Source organism: Dermochelys coriacea, chromosome 2 (assembly GCF_009764565.3).
Source record: "Dermochelys coriacea isolate rDerCor1 chromosome 2, rDerCor1.pri.v4, whole genome shotgun sequence".
Taxonomy (NCBI): Eukaryota; Metazoa; Chordata; order Testudines; family Dermochelyidae; genus Dermochelys; species Dermochelys coriacea.
The window spans coordinates 218,425,532-218,443,123 of record NC_050069.1 but is presented as its reverse complement, the minus strand read 5'-3'; the positions used below and the strand labels follow the sequence as shown (position 1 = coordinate 218,443,123).

The window sequence follows — 17,592 nt, the reverse complement described above, 5'->3', positions numbered from 1 at the left end:
TTTACAAAACAGGAGGAATTCTCAGGTAGTCAGTAAAGTAGCCAGAGCAAAAGCCAGGATCTCTCCCAAGCGCATAGCAGAAGAGACTCCCAGAGACGCTGCTGACAGCAGCAGCAGGGACAGGTGATTATTGTAAACTGAACATTGTTGCAAAGATATTGAGATAACATTCGGCTACTGAGTAGAAATGATATTCATTCCATTAATCAATTTTACTATCTCATTTGCCTGTCCCTATAATTTTGTTTATATTCAGTGTGTTTCAATTTGCAGTACATGTTCTTGAGGATACGCTCAAGTTATTAAGAACCTTTTTTAAAATAAAACAAGACAAGACAGTTTTGCACCCTAGTTAGGAACAACCCTGCAGAAGCATCTCAATGAGAAAATTATAATATTGCTCTGAAACTATAGAATATTAGAAGTGATTCTAGTGCATCATAGTAATATTATGGTTATTATGAAATAATTTATTCCAAGTTTTAAGTAGCATACCCAACACTGTGTACTATCAAATTCAGTGGTCCCAACTATCGTATTTTTAAGGTTATACATTTAATCTCCCTAATTCTTTATTAGTTGTTGTGTGCTCCAGTAACTAATTGGAATTACTGTAAAAGTGACTTTGCATCCTTTGTAAAACATGGAGAATTGACTTTGACATTTAAAGGATATTTATTTGATGCAACAATCTCATATTTTTTTTATAAGTGATAATGAGTAATCACCATGCTCCATGAGGAAATTAACACACATGAACATAGAATTACATTAACTATGCCTATAATAGTGCATATTAGAAGAATATCTTCTGTTAAGCTTAAAAAGAAAAAGTGATAAGGCAGAAATATCTGGGCAACAATAATTTTTTCAATGCTTCTGCTGTAATGATAATTTCAAAGCAATAAACATTCAAATACATCTATGCGATATAACTTCTTTTAAAAGCTTTGACAGGTGCATTAAAAAGACTTTGCAGTGGACGTTTAATTCAGAACGTTAATATTAATTTGAATGTCGGTTATTTTTGTAGTTTATTTTCTTATGATTCTGAAGGTAGTATAAAAGGGAATGGACAAAAATGAAAGAGAACCACTTCTGTTAGTACTTTAGGACTCACATGATAGAGACTTTTATCTTTTGTTGGGTCTACTGCATTCATACACATTTGTTAAAACAAGAACAGAAGCAAATTTTGCCGTGGGATATTTGATCAGGTTTTCCAGTGAAATCAAACGGAGCAATATGCAAGGGCATATCTGACCTGCATTTAAAATGTTTTTCTAGTTGTACAACTGCATTGCAACCGTCAATGGTGTTAGAGTATTCCTGTCTATGTGACTAACGAGCTATTTGTAAAATGGCAAATCTAACATTCACCATAGCAACTGCTATGTCACAGTGGCCTCTCTCTGAAATATAAGTGCACCATCTAAGAGAAAAAACTTTGCCAGTACCAATCTGTCAGAAGCCTACACAGTAATAAACTAAGTGTGTGGTTTATTTTTAAATAATCTGCCCTCTAATACACAGTGAATTATAATACCTTCTTGACATGGGGAAGAACACAATGTCCAATCACTGTATGGAGTCACAATACAGTCTTTCCTACAAGGAAGCAAACAAGGCCTCACCGTTTCTGGTCGAAGGCTTTCAGGACATCTAGACAAAAAAAAAGGAACATTATAAAATGAATGACCATTCTATGACAGTGTTAACTCCTGAGGGATGCTGAGAACCTGCAGGTTTGATTGCAATTTTTTTTAACCATTTAAATGCTAGCCTCTATAATTTTCAAATGGTGCACAAGGTGCTAGGTGTATGAATACATTTAATGGGAATCGTATTCTTATAACAACCGCCCCTCCCCTTCCCCTGCACTGCTTTTCAATTTAAGGATAAGGATTCCAGTTGCCCTTTGCAGGAAAGCATGCCCGGCAGTTGAGATACAAGTAAGCTTGATCTGCCTGAGACAGAATAATCATTGAGGGAGGGTGGAAAATTTAGATCAAGATGTCTTTGTTATCTATACTTTTACAGAGCTTAAGAAAAAGGATATAAAGAGACTTCTTAGGATGGTTATTTAAATCCAGCAGTTTAGAAGTTGCTTATGTTTAGGTCTTGTCTACACTAGAAAGGGTCTTCAAGATAGTTATACTGGCACTCCCTCCTAGTGGAGGCACAGCTTATATCCGCAAAAGAGTTCTTTAAACTGGTATAGCTTATTTTGTTCGCTGAACTGGTATAAGCTATACTGATTTAAAGAACACTTTAAAGAACCAGTTCCCCAAACAAAATAAGCTATTATGGTAAAAGGATCTTTTTTTGCTGGTAGAACTGCATTTACACAAGGGTGTTTTTTTGCTATGTTTGCAAAACATTTTCGTATAGACCAGACCACATTTAGCACAGTTCTTGACAATATATATCAATAACTAATCTACATTTGTGCACATTATAGTTTTCTAGGATTTTAAAAATCTGGGTGATTCAAATTGGCTATGTGCATTCATAAATCAATACAAATTTGACATGAATTAAGGAACACAGCCACTTGATTCAGAAAAAGCCAATTAGATCATCCAGTTTTCTCCCCTATGAATGCAGGATTGTTTTCTGTATTTATTTTGTCATGGAAAAGATCTTGTGCATTATGTGCTAGTGTCTATTTCTGCAAAGACATTACATATTATGACCCTGATTTCCACTACAGCCAAACTGTGCTTGGATGAACTGGAGTGACAGCTGCAGGAAGCTGGCTGCACCTTCCTGATTCTCAGGTACCCAGCACCGATGGACGTAAGGTAAGAGTAGCAAGGAGACTGTTCTGACTTCCATTATTAGTATATGGTCTGCAGCAGGACATGCCACCACCCCCTGACCACAGAAGACTCTTGACATGCCTCTTTCTCCTCTTACACCAGAGGTGGTGGGGGTGACTGAAGAACCTTCGCTAGCTTTCAACTGGCAGAGATTTCTTCTCTGAAAGCGGAACTCTCACCAACTATTCTGACCCTTTCAAGTTCATTCATCATGGCACAAAGTAGCCTCAGCAGACTGGAGAATCAGAGTGAGAGTGTGTGTGTCTGTGTGTGTGTGCGCGTGTGTGTGCGTAGTCAAATACAGTTGCTAGTTGTAAAGAGTATTTGTCAACAGTTACCACACAGTGACTACGTTTTCAGAGTTTTTCCTATTCTTAAGATAGGAGATATGTTTGGTAACTGTTTGATAATGTTTGGTAAATCCTGTCTTTCTAATGACTTTTTTTTTAACTTAAGATGTGTATACAAACAGCACAACAACATTTACATTGACAAAATACCTACTTTACACAATCAAGATTATATGCAATTTGACTAATTGAGGGCTTCATCTTTCATGAAGTCTGCAGGTTCCAGCCCTTACTCAGAGGCCTTTTGATGAGGCAGTTGGTTCAATTAAGAAGCCACTTCTATGTTTATTAATGTTTCTACTTAGTATAGGTGGCTTAAAGCAGCTATTGATTTTCTTTTCCAACCCTTATTCAAGGTAAAATTAAACAGAAGTGATATGAGCTGACGTTTGTTACTTGTAAGGTAGATAAGGCCAATAATATTGATTTTATCATATCACAGTAATCCATTTTATTAAGGGGAGTTTAAAATGAGGTTCCTATTTACATTTTCATGTCGAATGTATGCTCTTTAAAAATGATTTAACAAATTTAACATGACAGTTTGAAAGGTAAGCAATGCCTTTTTGTTCTCATTTCACAGGATTTGTCTATGACAAGATACAATAGTCCTGTTTTCAAAATTGTAAGGTCAAATCAAAGGCAAGCACTCTAATGGCTGATTTAAAAATCAAAGGAAAACTCACTGTAGAATGATTTTTTTCAATGTAAAATGGTTGCCCACTAACACTGCATGGAATGCTTATTAATATCATTTTAATGTGGTTGCACGCATACACATTTTAAAATATGTGATATGCTAATAATCACGTATATGAGTTCTCCTCCTCCACTCTTCCTTTTAAAGTGAATTTAAGATGACCACCATACTGATGAAAGCAAGACATTGGTGGCATTGGGCAAAGGTGCAGTGTGAGAGCAGCTGCTTTAGAAACTTTCATAAAGAGCTCTGTTAAGCCACTTTGTTCCTTGTCCTGCAAAACACCAACAATTCCATCTCTGGACCTCTCCTGACCAGGATACATTGGCCATACTAGAGAGTGACAAACTGTATGGGCAATTAAACTATTGGGCCACAGAGACCTCTTAAAATCTTGGTTATGAAAAAGCCCTCACATGTATACAAACTAAGATCTCTATCCTGGCCCTTCCTGGTTCCCTGGTGCAGAGTCTACTAGAGCTATGTAAACCAAGATCCATAGCTGCAGAGTACTACTTGGATCTTGAGGGGCAAACCACTACCAGTCCCTCCGGGGCAGTAACATAGCAACTAACTGGCTTTCAATTCCGAACCCCTCTCCAGAGGCGGAATGTCTGAAGACACAGGGTAATTCCTGGCTGATCAACAACTGAGAAGATGGATTGGACCAAGATGCTTGGAGTCAGTGTCTCTGACTGACAACTCTGAACTGGAGCTGTCAGCAGAGTCCACTGTAGTGAAGATTCCCCCATTGCGATCACCTACTCTTTGCTCTACAGTTCTGCTAACATTTTAGATTGTGTGCTTTTAAAAGTTATTTACTCATCAGATCAGACATGACCATCAGTTGAATTGTTTCCCTTTGCAAACAAGTCCATACTCAGCTGATTACCTGTATATAAAAAGGCAAAATAATGATAATAATTAACTTAATAAAGAATAGTTCAAAGAGCTTTACTTTTTTGGTCCCACTTGTCCCACGTTGACCCTCACACAGATGACTTTTCTTGTTTGCATTCCAACAGCACAGGTGGCCTCCCCATTCCAACTGGTAGATGAGTTGAAAGTGGACACAGAGACATCTTCTATACACTGGCCCCAGGGCCCAGTCTGCCAGTGGTACACAGTGCAAGGGTGTTCATTACAGCTACGTGCTTCCTGAAGTGCACTACTGTTTGGGCACTGAATGCCTCCTGGAACAACAAAGCAGTGCATATGTTCATACAGTGGAAATAAACAAATTATCATAAATATATTTGAGATTCATATTAAATACATATCAGAACATGTGTCCTTTTGAACCCTTCCTTGCCCCTTATTCAAGTTATCAAATAGTAATGAACAAACATACAGAACAGATCATGAACAGAAAATGAAATATACACGAGGGCAATGTTCAAATGATATCACATCACATATCATACAGTATCTTAATCTGCTGGGAATAATGAATAGCCTGTTTTTAGTTTGAGATTTGCCATCATGCAGACTGTGTTAGATAGCATTTTGGTGAGGAGAGGAAGGTTCTAAGTGGAAAACAAGGTTAAATTCACTAGTTATGCACCTCTGGAGACCACTGTTTATATCCAGTTCAGGGAACTAGTGAAAATGAGTTTGGAGAGCTTGTCCTAGATTCCTACTGATATTTATCCACATTACATAATCACCAAAGAATTTGGCACAGTTGGCAATTTCAGCTCCAGTTTGAGATGGCAGAGATGTTGTAGTTCAAGATTAAAATGCAGTGATATGCCAGGAATTGTGTGGGAAAGCTGAGATAATGCTATTATCATTATGTTCAGCTCTATTTAGTGCTATCAAACTCACCTAACCTCCTCATCCTAAACAAGTAGAGGAGTGTCCTTTCCCATTAAGATTAGATCAGAGCAGAGACAGCCATGATTTAAGCATACATTTAATAATTCATGGTTTAAGCACAGAATAATGGGCCCTTCTCTGGATCTGCTTTAATTGCCCATCTCCACAGGCTGAAAAAGACAACATCCTGCCCTGGTAGGAGCCTATCCTAGGTTGTGGAAGAAGTGAAGTGTGTGGTTGCACATTAGTTACACAGGAACACCTTGCTTTTCCTCTGATATCACTGCAATTATCACCTTATTAGGATTCAAACTTTTTATGTATGGGGGAGAGGCTATTCTAAATTTGATTTAGACAAATAGGGAGGAACTGGTTGAGAATTTGAAAGTGGAAAGCAGCTTGGATAAAAGTGATTATGAAATGATAGCATTCATAATTCTAAGGAATGGTAGGAGAGAAAACAGCCGAATAAAAATAATGGATTACAAGAAGGCAGACTTTAGCAAACTCGGGGATTTGGTAGGTAAGATCCCATGGGAAGCAAGTCTAAGGGAAAAACAGTTTGAAAGAGTTGGCAGTTTTTCAGAGACATTATTAAGGGCACAAGAGCAAACTATCCCATTGTGTAGGAAAGACAGGAAGTAGGGCAAAAGACCACCCTAGTTCAACCAGGAGAAATCTCTTCAATAATCTGAAACTCAAAAAAAAAAGGTTCCACAAAAATGGAAACCATGTCAAATTAGGAAGCATGAATATAAAAAAATAACACAAACATATAGGGACAAAATTAGAAGGCCAAGGCACAAAATGAGATTTAACTAGCTAGAGGGTAACAAGAAAACATTCCACAAATACAGTAGAAGGAAGAGGAAGACCAACGACAGAGTAGGCCTATTACTCAGGGGAGGGGAGAAGACAATAACAGAAAATGTGGAAATGGCAAGAGTGCTAAATTATGTTTTTGTTTCAGTTTTCACCAGAAAGCTTAATAGAGATAGGACGTCTAACATAGTGAACTCAAGTGAAAATGAGGTAGGATCGGAGGCTAAAACAAGGAAAGAATAGATGTCTTCAAGTTGAAAGGCCTGATGAAATACATCCTAGAATACTCAAGGAGCTGATGGAGGAGATATCTGAGACATTAGTGATTATCTTCAAAAACCCATGGAAGACAGGAGAGATTCCATAAGACTAGAAGAGGGCAAATATAGTGCCAATCTATAAAAAGGGAAATAAGGACAACCCAAAGAATTACAGACCAGTCAGCTTAACTTCTGTACTCGGAAAGATGGAGAAAATAATCAAGCAATTCATTTGCAGACATCTAGACAATAATAAAGTGACAGTCAACATGGATTTCTCAAGAACAAATCATGTCATACAAACCTATTAGCTTTCTTTGACAGGGCAACAAGCCTTGTGGATAGTGGGGAAGTGGTAGATGTGGTATAGCTTGACTTTAGTAAGGCTTTTGATACTGTCTCATGTAACCTTCTCTTAAACAAGCTAGGGAAATATTGCCTTGATGGAGTTACTATAAGATGGGTGCCTAACTGGTGGGGGAAACCATTTTCAGAGACTAGTTATCAATGATTCAATCAAGCTGGAAGGGTATATCGAGTGGGGTCCCACAGGGATTGGTTCTGCTTCTGTTCACTGTGTTTATAACTTAGATAATGGCATAGAGAGTACACTTATAAAGTTTGTGGATAATATCAAGATGGGAGGGATTGTAAGTGCATTGGAGGACAGGATTAAAATTCAAAATGATTAGACAAACCTGAGAAAAGGTCTGAAGTAAATAAGATGAAATTCAATAAGGACAAATGCAAAGTACTCCACTTAAGAAGGAACAATCAATGCACACATACAAAATGGAAAATGACTGCCAAGGAAGGAGTACTGTAGAAAGAGATCTGGGGGTTAGAGTGGATCACAAGCTAAACATGAGTCAACAGTGTAACACTGTTGCAAAAAACAAACATCATTCTGGGATGTATCAGCAGGAGTATTGTAAGCAAGACATGAGAAGAAATTCTTCTATTCTATTCCATGCTGATAAAGCCTCAAATGGAATACTGTGTCCAGTTCTGGGCACTGTATTTCAGGAAAGATGTGGACAAATTGGAGAAAATCCAGAGAAGAGCAACAAAAATGATTAATGGTCTAGAAAACATGACCTGTGAGGAAAGATTGAAAAAATTCAGTTTGTTTTGTCTGGAGAAGAAAAGACTGAGGGGGGACATGATAACAATTTTCAAAGGCATAAACAGCTGATAGAAGGATGAGGGTAAAAAAATGTTCTCAACCTCTGAGGACAGGATAGGAAGCAATGGGCTTAAATTGTGGCAAGGGAGATTTAGGTTGGATGTCAGAAAAAACTTCCTGTCAGGGTAGTTAAGCACTGGAACAAATTGCCAAGGGAGGTTGTGGAATCTCTGTCATTGGAGGTTTTTAAGAACAAGTTAAACAAACATCTGTCAGGGATGGTCTAGTTATTACTTAGTCCTGCCTTGAGCGCAGGGGACGGGACTAGATGACCTATTGAGGTCCCTTCCAGCTCTGTACTTCTATGATATGCATAAACAGAAAATTCATATTTACTTTAGATGAAATAAAAAAATCAAAAGATACAAGTCATCCTATGTTATTAAAACAAAATTAAATAATAAAATAGTAACAATAATAGTATTTCAGGGCATAAGCCAACCATCATCTGTCTGGGGTTGAAAAGAAACGTCTTGTACGATCTGGTTATTCCATAAATATCCACTAAGGAGATTCTTGCACCTTCCTCTGAAGTATGTGGTATTGCCCACTGTCAGACACAGAATACTAGACCAGAGGGACCTCTAATCTGTCCAGTTTGACCAATGTACATGGCAGAGGGGCATTGCTGGCACACGATGGCATATGTCACATTGGTAGATGAGCAGGTGAACGAGCCTCTGATAGTGTGGCTGATGTGATTAGGCCCTATGATGGTGTCCCCTGAATAGATATGTGGACAGAGTTGGCAACGGGCTTTGTTGCAAGGATAGGTTCCTGGGTTAGTGGTTCTGTTGTGTGGTGTGTGGTTGTTGGTGAGTACTTGCTTCAGGTTGGGGGTCTGTCTGTAAGCAAGGACTTGCCCCTCTGCCATGTACATTGGTCAAATTGGACAGTCTCTACGTAAAAGAATAAATGGACACAAATCAGACGTCAAGAATTATAACATTCAAAAACCAGTCGGAGAACACTTTAATCTCTCTGGTCCTGATTGCAGACCTGAGAGTGGCTATTCTTCAACAAAAAAAACTTCAAAAACAGACTCCAACGAGAGACTACTGAATTGGAATTAATTTGCAAACTGGATACAATTAACTTAGGCTTGAATAGAGACTGGGAGTGGATGGGTCATTACACAAAGTAAAACTATTTTCCCATGTTATTTCCCCTCCCACCACCCCCCACTGTTCCTCAGACATTCTTGTCAACTGCTGGAAATGGCCCACCTTGATTATCACCACAAAAGGTTTTCTTCCTTCCCCCCACCCTTCCTACCTGCTGGTAATAGCTCATCTTAAGTAATCATTCTCCTTACAGTGTGTATGGTAATACCCATTGTTTCATGTTCTTGTGTGTGTATATAAATCTCCCCACTGTATTTTCCACTGAATGCATCCGATGAAGTGAGCTGTAGCTCACAAAACTTATGCTCAAATAGTCTCTAAGGTTGTTAGTCTCTAAGGTGCCACAGGTACTTCTTTTCTTTTTGCAAACAGGTGACTGTGGAACATCTCATACTACACACAAAAATCTTTGTCACTCTGAGTAGATTAAAACAAATACAGCCACTACTTCCACAGCCACCTTGGGTCTTCTGGCAGTATAATTGGTGTGGTTCAGCTACTTAAGGTGGATGTAGGCCTAGATAAGGTGGTGCACACTACAGTATGTGCACCCTGGCCAGATTCTCAGTTCTAGCAGAAGTCTGCTCAGTGCAGGAATAGGCATGATAAGAAGGAAGAGTTTTATTCTGTCCTTGTGTTTCCTCACATTCAGCATAGCTTGCAGAATAATTTAGAGCAGCTTGACGACTGTTGTATCTTATACTTGGGTTGTAACAACCCCAAGGGGCTGTTCCTGCAGACAAAAATAGATAAGAATAGCTGGAGAGCAGCAATACATTGGCTAATCCCCTACCTGAGACACACTCCCTACATCTGGAGCTATGAAAGGGGCCAGAAAAAAAAAGGCTGTTACGTACATATTTTAAGCCAATTCACCCCTATTACAATTGACCCCATTACACCCAGGGTACTTCCTGGAGGCTAATTCTGCTGGTTTTACGACCTTTTTATACCACATGAACAGCATACGAAGAGGATGCAATACAATGAAGAATTCCACCCCATAAATAAGTGTCTAGTTCCATGAGAGTTGCATGAACAGTAGAGCACAGGCCAATGTTGCAAATCCAGTTAAATTCAGGTTTCCTGGATGTCAAAATAATATATCACTATTCATAATCAGAGTGACAAGATATGATTTTTACTTTCTTTCAAAAAGAGAGAGCGAGAGTGAGATCACAGATGATGAAGTAATAAGAAGCTAATTCAGGCCTGGATCCAAGAAAGGTAGTTGCACATGCTTAAGTGCTTTCATTAATTTCAACAGGATTATTCACGTGCTTGAACTTCAACCATGCTTAAGTACTTTGCTGATCAGAGTAAAGCACTGATGCTATTTTGAAGTACTGCAATATTGTTTGAATTTATTATAATTGGATTGTATGGTTATTGTCAGATTCTCAGGATCCTAGAATTGAACTATCCAGGACCAGCTGCAGTGTGCTTTTAGTCACACATCTATAAAATCTGCTCCTTCTGACAGCTCAATAGAACCCAAGTCTGGCCATTTTTAGAGATCAATGTAAAACTCACTTGTTCATTCATACCTGTCATCATTTAATCTACCATCATCATAGTAAGGGGTTTGTGAATGATTTTACTGAGTCACGTAAAGGTTTTGTATACAAGCTGCCCATATCCTATGGCTATGGGCACCATATAACATAGGGACGGCCATAAAGATCAGACCGGTGGTCTATCTAGTCTGGTATCCTGTCTCTAATACTGCCAGTACCAGATGATTTAGAGAAAGGTGCAAGAAGACTTACAGTGGATCATCAATGTGTTTACCCACATGAATACAATCAGTAAGTATTTTTAGGAACAGGCCTTAGTGTGGGACAGTATGAAAATTACATGTCCAGCATTGGGAAAATATCATATGGCATCAATTTATATAAAGTGCAATTTTGCAGTTTAAAATATCTAAGAAAATTCACAAGGCTAATTTTAATTTTTAATTGTTTTAGTAAATTTTGAATATAGTATAGATAATACACTTAAAAAGTAAAATAGTAATGTTCAGGTCCCATTGTTTTATCAAAACCATAAAAGATATCCAAGAGCAATCATAAATTTATGTCTCTAAATCATCTGATGCTTTTCCAGCGTGAAGAGCATTGTCTATAGAAATAATGATGAAATCAATTCCGGAAGCATAGCTAAACCTTTGTTGTGTATTTCTCAAGGTGAAAAGTCACTAATTATTTGTCAAATAAGAAGTGACTAAAGGGTATAATGGATTTACTGTCAGGCAAATGACAACCAATCTAATTTTAGTGAAGCCTAAAAGTTATAATTGGAAATGATATAGTTTAATCCAAGAGAAGGTGAAAACTATACTTCAGCTATGGTGGTAATGGTATTTCAGTTCTACAAGGTTACCTTTTATTCATAAATCATATTTACTCTCTATGGCCTGCATTCCACATAGTTAACTTTAAGTGAGTCATCCCACTCCTATTCAGCAAAGCATATGCTTAGGTGCTTTGGGACCTGATCCAGACCCTGTTGTCTCCAATCAATGTCAAATCAGGATAGATTTACTCCCAGGCTTAATGCTTTGCTGAATCGGGGCCTCAAGTATGATCCTTGGAGGGGCTGAGCATGAACAACTCCCATAGATATCCACTTTTTAGAAAGAAATTTAAGATTGTAGTGGAATTTAGATGGATCATTTGCTTACTGTTCTTTGTTTTACTATGGCACACCCTGACTCCCAATGGTAGTCAATGTCTCCTGTCAAGGTTCCTTCCCCACTCTGAACTCTAAGATACAGATGTGGGGACCTGCATGAAAAACACCCTAAGCTTATTTTTACCCGCTTAGGTTAAAACTTCCCCAAGGTACAAACTATTTTATCTTTTGTCCCTGGACCTTATTGCTGCCACCACCAAGCATCTAACAAAAGTAACAGGGAAAGAGTCCACTTGGAAACGTCTTTTCCCCCAAAATCCCCCCAAGCCTTACATCCCCTTTCCTGGGGAAGGCTTGATAAAAATCCTCACCAATTTGCATAGGTGAACACAGACCCAAACCCTTGGATCTTAAGAACAATGAAAAAGCAAGCAGGTTCTTAAAAGAAGAATTTTAATTAAAGAAAAAGTAAAAGAATCACCTCTGTAAAATCAGGATGGTAAATACCTTATAGGGTAATCAGATTCAAAACATAGAGAATGCCTCTAGGCAAAACCTTAAGTTACAAAAAGACACAAAAACAGGAATATACATTCCATCCAGCACAACTTATTTTATCAGCCATTTAAACAAAACAGAATCTAATGCATATCCAACTAGATTGCTTATTAACTCTTTACAGGAGTTCTGACCTGCATTCCTGCTCTGGTCCTGGCAAAAGCAACACAAAGACAGAGAGAACCCTTTGTTCCCCCCCCCCCCGAGCTTTGAAAGTATCTTGTCTCCTCGTTGGTCCTTTTGGTCAGGTGCCAGCGAGGTTGTCTTAGCTTCTTAACCCTTGACAGGTGAAAGGGTTTTTCCTCTGGCCAGGAGAGATTTAAAAGGTGTTTACCCTTCCCTTTATATTTATGACATCTCCTAAAGTCAGGTTTATATTTCTGAGGCATACAATCAAGATTTGCAGTAGTAAAGGGTGGTAATATTTCCGTTTCCAGTAATGCTGAATAAGCAATTAAAAGCAAATGTCTTGAGTTACACATGAAAGCCAACAGCCCATGGAAATTTCATTTTGGGGGGTTTTACTGATAATTGTCTTTTCAAAATCTGATTATTGTGATTTTTGAGATGTTGGAATAGGGCAAGAGAAAGGGATCACTTTCATTTGTTCTCATTTTTAAACAGCATTTCTCTTTTGTCATGTAGATCTATCTATAGCAGCTACTAATTATATGATCATTAAAAATTGCCCCTTGTACTTCCAACAGAGCTGTTCTGAAGGGTAAAGGTCAAAAGTGTCAGCTCCGCTACATCTTCCCCGTTTTTCTTGAATCCCCTGGAGGTTACCCTGTCAGAACTTTGCAGGATGTTTGTGGGGGAGCCAAGGGTGCAACATTGTTTGCCCTTCTTCCTTCAGGTGAATCCATTTAAAGATATCTAAGCACCCAAAGATGCAGATAAAATCCTAAAATCCAACAAACCTACATGTTTAGATGTCTCAATTCCTTTAAAAATCTGGCCCTCTGATGTTGCACTGTTTGGGAGTATAGCAGACTGTCTTTGATTTTATATTCTTTAAAATTCAAAAGTGGATAACGAACAAATGGTGGCAGTGCTAATTACTCAATTTCCCTGTATAGACAATGCCTCTGTCTGATTTGATTGATTAAGTGCTTTTTCTGTAAAATATAGATATTTGACAGTGCCTATTTTCCAATAGTAAAATATTAACCAATACTGTAGGATTGCCATTTATTTGTTAACATGTGATACCTACAAGTTTTCTCTTTTGTGAATCTGGTGTAATGTGACAGAACTTGAGTTGCAGTAGTACAATTCCTGATTGCTCTGGTTTTTTAAATGACAAAACTGAACATGACATTACTTCATAGAACAATATCATTTGGAGCACTGGGTTTGGTGATACTATTGCTTAATCAAAAGCCCAAGCACGTTGCTCAAGAAGGCTTGTGCAACTCCTATAAAATGCTGGATGTTCATGAAGCAGGGTTCCGGTGATTTAGTTCATAGTATCAGTCAATACATCTAAAAGGAATAGGATATTAGATATAATCATTTTCCAGAGTTCACTTTTTTTTTTAGGTGTGCTTGTGTCTGTACGATGCACTGGGAATTCAGTCTCGTCCATTGTCTGTTCGGGGGCTCATTGAATAAAGTCCTGTCTGATACGGTTCGATCAGAAATATACCCACAACCCAGAAAATGCTGCTGCCTGACCAGAGGAGATGAGCCATTTCCTTGCCCAGTCATTTCACACAGGCTTAATCATAGCTCTAGTGATACCCATGATGGGTGGGAGGAAATCTAATGTGTCCTTAAAATTAAGTTTAATTTAATTTGGGACCACAAACACTATTGTACGTAAAACATAGTTGTATGGTTATTGTACAGCATCACTCCTGGGGGAGTTAAGGTATTTTGAGGGCCTTAAGTGAATATTTCCAAACCTGTGCATGTTTGGATTTCTCTTAAGTTTAATTTTAATGCCAAATTTCTTGGATATGTAATGCTTGGTTTTGACATAATTACAACATCCCCATAATGCTTTTACCCTTAAGACACTGAGATGCAGTCTCAAACTTAGCTCCACTTTAATTTAGTTTTTAATCTGAGAGAAAGAATAAAGATTTGTGCCAGCATTCTTGGCCCAAATTTCCTCTGATTGTCCAACGTTGTGTAGCATGGGCCACTTAGATGCCGGTATGCCCGACAAGGCAGCATTTGACACACATATATGATAGTCCTTTTTCTAAAACACAATGCATATTTAAAACAATACATCTATCAAGAAGTGTGCAGAACCATCAGAGCAGAATATGAAACCCTTATCTTCTTCTCTCTGACCTGCTCTCTTTATGTATATAGTCACTTATCTTGTTTTTTATTTAGCACCAGATACTTCACACGAATTGAAGGCAATGAGAGCACTTGCACGAACAGGATTATTTACACGAGTAAAAATCTGCAGGATCAGTTCCATGAAAGGATGTTACATATATGCAAATTATTATTATTATGAATAACACCACCTTTGATTGTGGATATGGAAAAGCAATTTATCAGTTGTACGCACTAAAACTCTGATCCACTTATTCTTATGCTTAAGTGTTTGCAGGACAGGGGTGTAAATTAGGCATAATGTAGACTACAAAAAACCTGTAGATATCATCGCATCTGTTTATGGTAAATCATTTCCCTAGTTTAATGCAGAATAGCAAAAAGTGCATTTAAAATAAGAAAAGAAAGATAGACTTGTACAAAAACAAAAAGGCTAATCAATATTACTTAAAGCAAAGAAAAACACCAAATAACCATTTCATTAAAATAATAGAAAGAAAAAAACCCTGTACTAAAAATTAACATTACAGACTTTTCTAATTGAATAATAATGGATTTTATTTTAAAAGAAAGGATGCACTATACTAATCTGTTGTCTCTGATCACTGAATTATTTCAGCATTGTTAAGTTAATTAACAATTCAGAATCAAATACAAAGACTGCTGAAGTATGCAACCTTACCTTCACCTGCATATGCCAGAATAGAGCGGGCTCGCATCTGTTTTCCTTCTGTGGTTTTGCCTGAGCAGGTGTGAGAGCAGGAGGACCATCCAGACCACATGCTGATTACACAATCCTTTGGGCATGGAACTTCACAGACAATGGGAATTGGATAGATAGCATCTCTACACAGCTGTCTGTCAACCTCTTCTCCTGGGAAAGAAAAGGCCAGTAGCAGTCTATCATTGTTAAATTAACTTAAAATGAGCAATCTAGCCCAGATGGGCACACAAATAAATTAGATTCTGTTGTTGTGTAAAAACAAAGTAAATAGATTACCCATCAGAATGACTGTCTTCTATGGCCTGTTGTTAAAAGAACATGCCACAATTCTCAAATGTACTTATGTAGCAGAATTTGAATTCTGCTGAAATGGATATGGGTGTGGATGGCTATTGTTATGTTTTCACTTGTCATAGCAACTGTAAATAAATCATGAATATATGATACAAATGAACAAAATATATTATATACCCAAACAATGTAAGTATATTAGGGCCAGGCAAGTGAGCAGGCTCAATTTCCAGGGGCTTCAGGGGGGAAAAAAATCTTAATTTTCAGTTCACATAGTTTTCTCAGCCCCTGTGTTTTAATATGCACAACTCAGTCAAAAACAAAAAACAAAAAAACAACCCCACCTTTGCATTAAAGTTGGGTGTCAGAATGTGTAAATGTTTAAGCAGGATGGGAACAAAGCTCCTTATTTAGTTCTAAAAATTCTTTGTTAATTAGCAGGGCCAACATCTGTCTCTGGCTCGGCCACAGATGTTTTGGGGTTCTCTTGGGTCAAGTTGAGGTGCACATCTAATTATATGGTTAGAAGTCTCATTAATGGAATTTAAGAAGTCTCATTAATGAAATTTTTTTTGAAGGAAGTAGGGGCTGGAGCACCAATACCAGGATTACATTTAATGTCAGGAAGGAAATTAAGTGCTGCAGTTAAAACGAGGAATCTAAAACTACACAATGGACAAAACACTAGTTAATTTAGAATAAGGAACACTGCAACAAGTAACTGGGTCAAAGAGCTATCTTGAATGATCTTATTCTAGATCTAGATTCTCTATCATTACTTCTGTGTAAGATTTGTAAACAAATCCTTTATTGGAGGTCTTTTAGTGAACTTGAAAAGAAAGGGCTTCATTGCACAGCCCTGTACGCTAAACCAACTATTGAGAAGAAGTCCAACTTTACCACTGAGGAAAACACAGAAGCTATTTCGGCAAAGGGCAGTACAGAGAGGTGTTAACGGATGGAGGCTCCTGGCTCCACAGTGTTATGAAGAATGAAGTCCAGGGAAAAGGTACATGAATACGGCCAAATGAGTAAATGGGTACCAAAAGGTTTCACTAACAGTGACAGAAGCACATTTCTCCTGAGGGTAAACCCTCATCCTGAATAGCAGAGGAAAACCAGGGATTAAGCAGTTTGGGGCCAAAATGAGTCTTCTAGAGACATGGTCTTGTCACCATAATGTGCATGCATCAAAGAATGAGAACCTAGTTATAGAAATCACTTTCAGTAATTCTGGGGACTACACAGGATGGATTTCTGAGGTTCCATTCACCATTTATAACACTTTACCGAGATGGAAAGATCACAGCCTGTCAATGCCATTTTAACGTACTACAGTTTGCTTCTTTCATTTCTCTTGTTTGTACTGTGCTGAACATTTTAAAATAGCTGTCTCGGAATCCCTGTAATATCAAATGTCAGCATAGAAAAACCTCTATTGCATTATTATTCATCCATTGAGATCTCACTGAAATATGTACACTGTCAATGGAACTGACTGAGGCAGTCCATTACCTTACATTACGTTGGATCAAACGTTTAATAGCTAATGTCAATGAAATAATTTTACATCAAGATTTCCTATGAATTTAGTCCTTGATACAACAAAATATTTGGTAAAAAATAGTTACTATGCTCTTTATGTCTCAGCAGTGAAGACTCCAGTTAATATTAATAACAGATGACCTTATTGTCAAAGGTTAAGTCAGTGGGAGCTGTGGGTATTGATAATCACAAGTCTACAAAAATTTGCTTTCTCCCAAGCACAAAGTTAGCCTTTTATTACTAAAAAAGAATAAAAATAATCTGAACCATTAAGAAGCCATCTAAATAGAGACTACATGAATCTTAAAGCCTCTCTGTCACAGGCCAGGAATGTACACATCAAGTTTCAAACTTTAAAAAATTATATGAAAAGATAAATTCCTGAAAAGAGTTTTTACAATGGCATACTGTTACTCTCAGCATTGTTAATGAATGCTATAATATGACATAGGGTTAA

At 37.7% G+C, this 17,592-nt stretch overlaps 1 protein-coding gene across 4 annotated transcripts in view; it reads right to left on the bottom strand.

The window, feature by feature from the left end:
- The window catches only part of THSD7A (thrombospondin type 1 domain containing 7A), a 437,038-nt gene that overhangs the window by 111,264 nt on the left and 308,182 nt on the right, over positions 1-17,592 (bottom strand). For all 4 annotated transcript variants that reach the window (XM_038392700.2, XM_038392699.2, XM_043509245.1 and 1 more), the window contains 3 exons: positions 15,258-15,449; positions 4,831-5,065; positions 1,547-1,662 (listed from right to left, as the gene is read on the bottom strand). In XM_038392700.2, the coding sequence (XP_038248628.1) occupies positions 1,547-1,662; positions 4,831-5,065; positions 15,258-15,449 (543 nt within the window). The remainder of the gene's footprint in view (positions 1-1,546; positions 1,663-4,830; positions 5,066-15,257; positions 15,450-17,592) is intronic.